Source organism: Hakea prostrata, chromosome 4, assembly GCF_041222555.1.
Source record: "Hakea prostrata isolate BN-2017 chromosome 4, UWA_Hpros_2, whole genome shotgun sequence".
Classification (NCBI taxonomy): domain Eukaryota; kingdom Viridiplantae; phylum Streptophyta; class Magnoliopsida; order Proteales; family Proteaceae; genus Hakea; species Hakea prostrata.
In genome coordinates, this window is record NC_142603.1 from 52,225,008 (window position 1) to 52,235,083 (window position 10,076).

The 10,076-nt window shown below is 39.0% G+C and overlaps 1 protein-coding gene across 1 annotated transcript; it reads left to right on the forward strand.

Annotated features, from left to right (window-relative positions):
- Window positions 1-2,719: 2,719 nt before the first annotated feature.
- On the forward strand, window positions 2,720-7,133 carry LOC149019519 (disease resistance protein RPS5-like). Its single transcript, XM_089153516.1, has one exon. It carries the CDS (start codon window positions 3,060-3,062, stop codon window positions 5,946-5,948), a length of 2,889 nt encoding a protein of 962 aa, XP_089009642.1. The 5' UTR covers window positions 2,720-3,059; the 3' UTR covers window positions 5,949-7,133.
- The last annotated feature ends 2,943 nt before the right edge of the window (window positions 7,134-10,076 follow it).

The window sequence follows — 10,076 nt, forward strand, 5'->3', positions numbered from 1 at the left end:
GTTCATATTACTACACTTTTTAGTTATAATTTTACAAGCACATCTATAAATATATTTGTTAGTGCAGGTGCTACATGTTGCAGCAATAATTATTTAATATTACTACACATGGAAAAACTGTAGTTAAAAGAGACTAGTAGCTTCGGTTAAAAAAAGCGTAGTTAATTATATGTAGCTATAAGGGGTTTTTGTTGTAGTGAAAACGGATGCGACAATTAGTTTTTTAAGTTCAAGACCTGCTAGGATTAAAATCCAGTTCCCATCTCCTGATGGACAAATAGTGATCAGAGATTATCCAAGGGCCTTCTGTTAACACCCGTCGGAAATCTTCCTGTGACCCAAACTTTGCAATATAATAGTCATATCCAATATCTATTAGTTCCAAAGAACCCCTCGGCTTCCAAAGGATCTGCACCCTCTTAGATAACGCCTTATACCCCATGGTCTTCCCTACTAACTTGAGAATTACTGATTGCTGCCATGGACGCCTGAGTCTTTACTTCTCCTTTTTTGATAGGTTGATGGTTGGACAAAATGGGTTATCCTCCACCTCTTCTTCACCGTTCACCATCTTATCTTTAATTTTCTTTAATGAGAATAAACGTAGGCTGAGTTATGTAAAGAAATTAAGATTATGGATAGCGTTCGTTTTCCATTTACTTCCAAAAATTAACGCTTTGCAACTTGCAAGTCTTCTTCTATTTGAAATTTTGAATTACGAATTTAATAGATTTAAATCTTAATTTAAGATTATCCTCTGCTAATCTTGAAACACGAGGAGGATTAAGAAATAGAAAATGTCACCAGCAAAGAGACCTGGATTGATCAACTGGTGATTATTTAATTTAGATGCACGCCATGATCACAAGCCATATCGACAAACATCATTCTTTCACAAATCTACCTGTTCTCACACTGCAGTTGGTGCGGCTCTCAGATTTCCTGTGCATCTCTCATATGTAGAAATCTTATTTTTTTATTAAAGTTATTGACTTCAAGGATAAACCCTAGGAAGATTGAAATTAAAAACTATAACCACCCGACATACGTTACCAATTGACTACTAAAAGAATGACTAATAATTAAAATGAATGATGTATGTGATCAATTGACTATATAAAAAAAAGGACTCGAGAAACAAAAAGTAGCTAGCTAGCTCACACATCCGTCCAAACAGTGCTGCCATATTTTCTTTTTATTGTATTAGCAAATGGGTTATGCATGTGTTGCCATAAATTGCTCAATATTATGGCCTAATTTCACTACTTGACTTCAGGATGATTGTAATGTTCCAGGAGATTTAGTTGTCCTGGAATTAGAATACTACCTTGTTATTAGGAATTATAATTTAGTGATAATGCAACCATTTATCAAAAATCCAAAAAGCCAATTTTTGTCCTTCTTTATTGAGGCATTTTTTATAATATTCATTTTGACTTAAGAGTTTTTAATTCCTTATACCGTTCAATGAAAAAAATAACAAGAGAGAATATTACTAAAGTATCTTTCTTTGTTTGGCTAAATACCCTTTCATGTAGATGGGGAAAAGGATTTCTTGTTCACCCATCTTCTTCATTTACCCTTCTGAATCACCCACTTTCCCGTATATTATTTTTCTACAATGAATCAAAACTCCACTTGTCCGTATCATTTTTCTTTCTTTCCCCCATCAATGTTACTGTGGAATAGTGCATGTGAAAATTCTTGGCTTTAGCACAATTTAAAATCGTCGTTATTTTATAAGAGTTTTTGGTAATTAGTTAGCAGTTTGAATGCTTACTTCACTGTTGTTTTTGCTGCTTTCACATCTATATCTATCTTCTTGTCCTTTGTTTTTCTTTGGCATAATTAAATTACTACTACAGTTGGGCTATCACTTTTCCAGAACTATGAGCCTAAATGCCAGATCAATGTGGAATGGTAGAGTTTCTGCGTTTGTTCTCTTTTTGCTTTTGAAAATTAAAACATCGCAAGTCAAGTCTTGTCCTGTTTGAAAATTTGAATTCTGAATTTAATAGAGTAGAAAACAAAATAGAAGAAAACAAAACGTCCCTTTCTTATCTTTTGTTGACCAAGTCTGTGGTTCATCCTCCGTTCCTTCTAGAATTTTTTCAGAAGGAACGGAGGATGAACCACAGACTTTCCAAGACTTTAGGCCTCTAACAAGAAGCTGCCTTCCAATGCACTAGAAACGCACTCATAGAAAGACCTCTTTCAGACGGAGCTGACAAAGCCAAGGAGTGCGGTATGACCATTTTATCATATATAAATTCTGAATACATGCTACCAAAAAAAAATAATTCTGTATATAACTTGCAATAAATCTGCACCATTGGAGATGCCATTCTCTTCATTCAAGATTATTTTTAGGTAACCTAGAAACACAATAAGGATTAAGAAATAGAAAACCTCATTATATTAATGCCATTCTCATGGACGCTGTAGAGGATAGGTTCAAATATCCATGTAAGCTTTTGTTTCTTTTTGCCTTAATCACGAAAGCTTACCCATGAAAGAGATGTTTACCAGCCCTTACCACTACACATATATATATATATATATATATATATATATATATATATAAATCATCGCCAGATGGGCACATGGGCCACATGGGCCACATGGGCACATGGCCCATTTGAGAGTCACTCCTACAGGCCATTGATTCGTTATAAATAATATTACATAGGTTTGAAATCGATCATCATAGCCTCCCTCAGCACCCAAGAAGTCTCTCAAGTCTTCCTCATCATCTGTCTTTTCTTCTTTCTCTCTTCTCTTGCAGGCTTTCCATTTTCCAACTTCCTCCTCCGCTGGAACTCTTCACTGCAACTCCATTTCTACCGTCTCCATAACTTGTGATCTGTCCATAAGTTTCCCTAAGCTTCTTTATATATTTTGTCTTGGGCATTTCGAATCTGCATTTTTAATCTTCATTCACAGATGCATCACCACTTGCTCCCCAATTTCTAGCCTAGTTACCCTATTTATTCCTATAATAAAAGCTCACCGAGTTAATTGCACTCCCATCTTCTTTCTTTCACTTCTATTACGTTATCATGAGTATCGTGAGTATCGTTGAGCCATTTCTGGGTCTTATCGACACTTATCTGATTGCTCCCTTGGTTCGCCGGCTTAAGTACTTTAGGAGCTTCAAAGATAACGTAGGAGAGTTGCAAGGTGCAGTTAAAGATCTCCAGGCAAGGAGGAATGATGAGCAAAGCAGTCTCAAAACAGAAGAAAACGTTGGACTCGTGAAGACTGACTCGGCGAGCAACTGGTTCGAAGCCGTCGCTAAAATCGAAGAAGAAGCTGCTAACATAGATAAGAAGTCATTAGAGGAAGAAGGTGGGCGAGGGTGCATCAGCATGAACTGCTGGTCGCGCTACAAATTGAGCAAGAGGTCCGTAGACCTCGCGCTAAAGGCGAAGGAGAGGCAGGGCGAAGAAATTGTTCTGACAAGGCAGCCATCTCTGAAGACTGTTGTAGAGATGCCAATCGAGGTGATAACAACCGAGAACCAACAATTCGTGCTGAAGCAGATACTTGATTGCATAGCTGACCCTGAAACTGGGATCATCGGAGTATGCGGCATGGGTGGAGTGGGCAAAAGCTATCTGGCCAAACAAGTGAACAATCACTTCCAAAAAAATCCTTGTTTTGACACCGTGATAATGTTCACTGTGTCTGCCACTCCCAACATGACAAATATGCGGACTAGCATCAGTAAGCGCCTTGGCTTAGACCTATCAAACGATAGTGAGGATGATGCGAGAAAGAAGTTGTTCGACGCCCTAGGAAGGAGGAAATTTCTTTTAATCTTGGATGATGTGTGGTCCAAGTTAAAGATCCTGGATGTTGGAATCCCTTACCCTCGAAAGCACAAAGGAAGCAAGATCTTGGTGATCAGTCGGAGTAAAGATGCCTGCACGGATACGGGTGCTACAAAAACTATATTGATGCAGCCACTATCAGAGGACGAATCATGGAATCTCTTTGTTGAAGTTGCTGGTAAACATGTTGCTGATGTTGCTGATATAGAGAGAACTGCTCGGAAAATTGTTGAAAGGTGCGGTGGTCTTCCTCTCGCAATTGTCACTGTTGCTCACGCGATGGCAAATCGTCGTGCAGTTGGGTCATGGGAAACTGCCTTAACAGAAATGAAACGATCATCTTCAGAGATCCGAGGTATGAAGGAAGACGTTTTTGCTGTTTTGAGATTCAGTTTTGATGGGTTGGAAAATGATATGCTCAAGAGCCTTTTCCTTTATTGTGCATGTTTCCCTGAAGACTATGACATTGGGGGTGATGAGGTAGATGACATGTTAAATTATTGTGTTGGGGAGGGTTTAGTAGATAAACTAGGGAGTTTGGAAGTTGCTAGAGCTAAAGTAGATGATTTGCTTGAGAGCTTGAAAATCGTTTGCATGTTGGAAGAAGGAGAGAACGAAGGTACAGTGAAAATGCATGACATGATGCGGGATCTTGCTCTTTGGATCACTTCTTCAACGTACTTGGGAACTAATGGCCCTAAGTTTTTGGTCAAGCCATTTGTTGAAGAGGTACCACCCGCAAATGAGTGGGTAGATGTAACAAGAGTTTCACTAGTATCTTCTAGAACAGTGGAGCTGACGGAGTTGAAAGAGACGAGCCCAAATCTAACTACTTTGCTACTAAGGAAGAGTCACATCCGCATTATTCCCCCAACAAATTTCTTCCAACACATGAATCATCTTAGAATACTTGATCTTTCTCACACAAAATTAGAATGCCTCCCAAAGTCGGTGTCATGTTTGGAGAATCTTCGAGTGCTTAGGTTACGGGGGTGTATAAACTTAAGAGCATTGCCTCCATTGGGAATGCTCTGGCGGTTGCAAGTATTAGATCTATGTAATTGTCATAGTTTATACCAGCAAATCCTCGGACTAGAAGATGAGGGGTGGGAAAGCAATTTAAGATACTTAAATGTTGAATGGAGCAAAGCTTCTATTCCGGAGGGGCTACTTTCTCGTCTGCATAAGTTGGAGGAAGCGAGATTGCATGGAGCAAGAAATATAAAATGGAGGTCGGTGAAGGCTAGAGATCATGGCAAAGGGGACGTGAGTGAATCTCGTGCAAAAGGACAAAGGGAAGAGGTGGTGGAGATGAGAAGTAGGTCTATTGATGTCGAGGAGTTGTTTTGCTTGAAATATTTGAGATATGTTACCATTGGATTGGAAGGTATCATTATCTCTGACGATTGGTTCAAACCATTGGTTGATAAGATTAGGAAATTATCGTTGACACGTTGCATGGTGGTAGAGCAAGCTCTACAGGCTATCGACCAATCCCGAAAACTGGAGGAACTAACACTTGATGGTTGCCCAGGTGTCAAATGTGTGCACATAGGTGCTAAAATTACCAAGTTAAAAGGTTGTGGAGATTTGGAGATTGTGACGGAGCGTGTGGAAGTCTCTAGCACTGAGGATGCAGTTTGCGTGTTACTGCTAGAAAGTTTGCCTAAATTGGAAAAGATACTTGTTAGCCGCACACCATCAAGTTACTTTGGTCGACTGTCAGAAATAGAAATACTGAGATGTCATAGCTTGAACATGGTATTCACCAAGGAAATGCCCCGCCAATTCAACAACTTGAAGAAAATCATAGTTGAATCTTGCAATAAGATGGAAGTAATAATTGAAGCAGAGGAGGAGGAAGAAAAAGAAATACAAGTTGGGGCTTTCGCTCATGGAGACATCTCACCCTTCCCAGTACTGGAGGAATTAATACTGAGAGAGCTACCTGCATTACATAACTTATACAGTGGCAACCACATCTTGCATTGTCCCCTTCTGAGATTTATAATAGTGGATTGTCCAGGGTTAAAGACGGATCCACTCAACATACGAGTAACGGATGGGTTGGTGGAAGTGAAGAGGAATCATTGGCAAAGGCACAAACATCATTGAAGGTGAAAGAAAGAAATTCAATCTTCAAAGAGCGGATCAATGTCTTGAATCTTGTCTACATGATTTTAGGTTTGTCTAGCGTTTGTTTGTTTTTTCAGGTAAGCTGTATTGATTTGAAGCTGCATTTTTCCCTATTTCTTCTTGAGAGAAAGTTTTTTTTTTTTTTTCCCCTGATTCTTTAATTGTGGTTTCCTAAGCGTGGCGTGTTGCTTTTTAATGGTATAATCCATGGTATTAGCTAGTGTATGAAAGTTGCTTTGAATTTGGCATTCACAAATATGTTTTGAGTAGGCATTTCCACAAAAAGTAATTATAAATCACCATTATGAATCAGTGATCGTCTTTCTTTTTTCTTCTCAATTACCTTTTATTTTAAATAATTATCCAGATTATCCCTTTGGTTTTTAGTTTACTTTGAGCAGACTCCTTTATTTTATTTATTTATTATTTTTTTAATGAATACTTGGCTGTTATTTTGCCAACTCTCAATTGTTGTTCCATTGTTTCACTCCTTTAGTTTGAACAATTATTTACTGATAATGAGTAGTGAAAGGGAATTTCCTACCAAGAAAAAAAAGAGTAGTGAAAGGGAAGTGTTAGCGTGGACTGCGCAACAGGAAACTACGTTCTATGGATGCTCAATCTTGCAGCTCAAGTTCCAGGGACAAGAGTGCTGGTAAAGGGAGTTGTGGCTTCTTTTTATGGGATCCAACAGGGAATTTCGTAGCTGCAGAGGCTCATACAAGTAAAGGAATTTCTGCTGCTGCTATAGAACCTGAAGCAACACGTACGCGATGACATCCATCTGCTATTTCACTGTGAGAGGGCAAATCTTGCTCTCTATTGAATCTTCTTATCTTTTTCTTTTGGCATTCACTTAACCTCACTGGTTTGATTCTCACTGAATCCGGGCCAAACCACTCGGGTTGGACCATTGTTGTATAAGTATCAGTGTCAGTTCATTTTTTGAGATCAATGTATTCGGGTTTTTTTGGGTTTTCTTCCTTTTCTCTCAAAGCGACGGCTAGCTCTCTGGTTCTCTTTTTTCTTCTCAATGGTTTCTTGTTTCTTGGTGCATGGAGGCTGCAACCGGGTTGTTGATAATGATTTGAGGTTTTGGTAATAATGATAACATTATTTTCTAACCCAATTATTCTATTCTGCTCTCACGAGAACATTCTCACCCTGCCAATGAGTAAACATTGAGAGTGTGAGAGAGGGTGAGTGACAACCCAACAAAAGGACAACCTTTGCTAGTGATAAGCACAACCCTAGCAAATGTATTTTGCATCTAGCAACAGATGGATACTTTGCTATAAGCCATACTCCAAAACAAGCCCTAATGTGTGGAAAGATGCCATAAAGCCAGGGCTGCCTAGGGGGAGTCCGGATAAGCGACCCCGACGGGGAGCACGACGCTTCCTGACCACAAACATCAGTGGGGCCTACGGTGAAAAACACTTTTTGAAAAAAAAATTAAAAAAGAAAGTTTTTTTTTACCAGTGGGGCCCACTGGTTTTTGTGGTCAGGAAGCCATGGAGGAGCACATAATAGTTCCCGACAGGGAGAAGATCCAGATTCGCCTAGTGGTGGCCCTCTCAAGATAGTTGGGCAGCACAACTTGAAGAGTCAACTGGAAAAGTTAGGACAACAAACAACAGGCCCTTCCTGAACCTTTAGCCCCATCAGACCCAAGGACCTGGCAATTCGGGAGAACAGTATCAAGACAAAATTAGAGTTGTCCTACTCCTACTCAAGAAAATAACGGTTGCTTTTGATTTCAATAAATCACCAAGCAGGTCTAATGCAAAAAATTCTGCATGCATTCTCAGCTCTCTTTTTAAACAGACAACCATAGATTCCAGTTGGGAATGGTTAGGGGGTTCACAGTCTAACCTATTTGAAGGAATATAATGCAACAGTAAAAATTTGGCCTCAGAAGCCAGCCCTACCAGATTACAGGGTGAGTATTGAGGAAGTAACTTCCAGGCCCAAATGCATATCGAGCTGAACCACGGCATGAGGGCAAGGGAGAGGGTAAGCCACTCGACAAGGAACTTGGTTCAGAAAACCAGCTCATTTTACTTATGAGCCACCTAACTGCCAAAAAAACTGAAGTTGCCAAAGGGAGACATGCAATCTAGGAAATGACCTAATATGTCAGGTGGAAAACCGAAAGAGAGGATTACGAGTACAGACAAACTTGGAATCCAAATACAATAGGGGCACAGCAGGATTGCAGGAAATAAGAACAGCACCACTGGATACTACTATATAGAGTACTGAAGTAAAGGGCCTACCGATCGAGGACTGTAAAAAGGAAGAAACTATATCTCTTCAAAGCTGAATCCAGATCAGTCACACTAGATAAAGAAATACATCAACCTGAAAGAATTCAGTCAATAAAGCATCAATCAGCTTGCAATTTGACCCAACTATAAATAACCAAAACGTACAACCAGGAAATTAAGATTACTTTTCTGAACTTATATCTAGAGGTAGACAACAGTCAATACATCTTCAGATTCCCGCTAGGGGTTAATTGAGCAATAATATATATATATAAAGCCAAAAGATTCTGGTTACAGGGAGATCCATCAAACTTACAGACTGCTACAAATCAACCATCTGCAGGACACAATGGAGAGAGCTCAAGGATTGATGCAGACCGATCACCAAAGAGGCCTCTTCGATCAGAAAACAACCTAGATTAATGTATGTATGTTGGGACTAGTAGGTAAAAAAGGGACAAATACAAATATTAAGTATATGACGCAACTTATTTTAATAGTTTAGGACATTCTGATTCTATTTCATCCGTCCTTTTCAGTCACCCCAGTTCGTTTAATTACCCCGTCACCAATAAGGTTTACAACAAATTTTGCGTTCCCCTTTAAAATAGGAGAAAATTTACGAGGCCTTCTATACAAAGGTATAGCAGGTTACTTTACCGAAATTTATAAAATGATTCGCATGGCTTAAAGAGCTGCTAATTTTTTGGCGAAAGGGCATGGGCGGTGAACACCCAGATGTATTTGGAGGAAGGGATGGAAGGGATTTCATTTTTTACCCTTGTAATCTAGAGTACATATGCAACAACGTCAAAAATTTAGAAAGAACCAGAAAGCATATACTATTCGAATTTACACAAACATTGACTTCACATAAAACTTGGTAAATGCAAGTCTAACATTGAACAAAAAAAAAGATTCACACCACACTATCAGTATTACCGGTAACTTCTTCAACCAGTAAATGTTACCCAATTCACGTCACTCCAAGTTGCAAGCCAAACATCCATATTACCAGCAAACTCAGTAAGGTGAGGTGATACACTAATTAGAAATTGCTTCCTTAAATTCTTAGAAAGTTCCTTGTAGCAGAGTGCAGCTGTGTCGCATTCAGAAGAAATATCAACTGATTTACAGAACTGAATAATAGCGTTAAGCCACTTATCCAATTTATTCTCAGCTGACACAAGAACAGGCCTGGTGCACGACATCAGAACTTGAAATCCATACTTCAACCGGTCACACACAATCTGCCAAAAGAAAAAATAAAAGAATAATCAAAAGATACAATCTAAGTTCAAACAATTAAAAGCAAAACCAGATCCCACTTACTTTGCTAAACAATGTGCCCATGAAACTATCCAGACCGCTGCAAAGTGTCAAACCACTGGTCTTAGAACCAAGATATAGAGAAGCCCCTACAGCTTCTCTGTTAAACGCAATAATATGCCCAACCACTGGGAAACAACATCCTACGGGAATCGAAAAGGCATCAGACCTGAATAAAGAAACTTATTACTCCAAAGAACCAAATTAAATCCTTAGTCCTATTAAATAAAGCTTATACATTATTGCATTCTTAGGGATCAACCACTTACACTATTTTCAGGGAGGCGTTTCCCAGATCAGGAAATAAAAATCCGACAGACACCATAGTTGGTTTACGGCCGTCAAGATAGGCCTATTCCCAACAATTATTGGGTTTGGGTGTCTTGTATTATGTGGGTCCATGTAATTATGGTTTTAGATTGTATTTGTAATTGAAACAGGGTTTGGGTCAATTACTAGTACTGGGGTAAAATTGTAATTATATTGGGATTAGGATTTTAGATTTCCT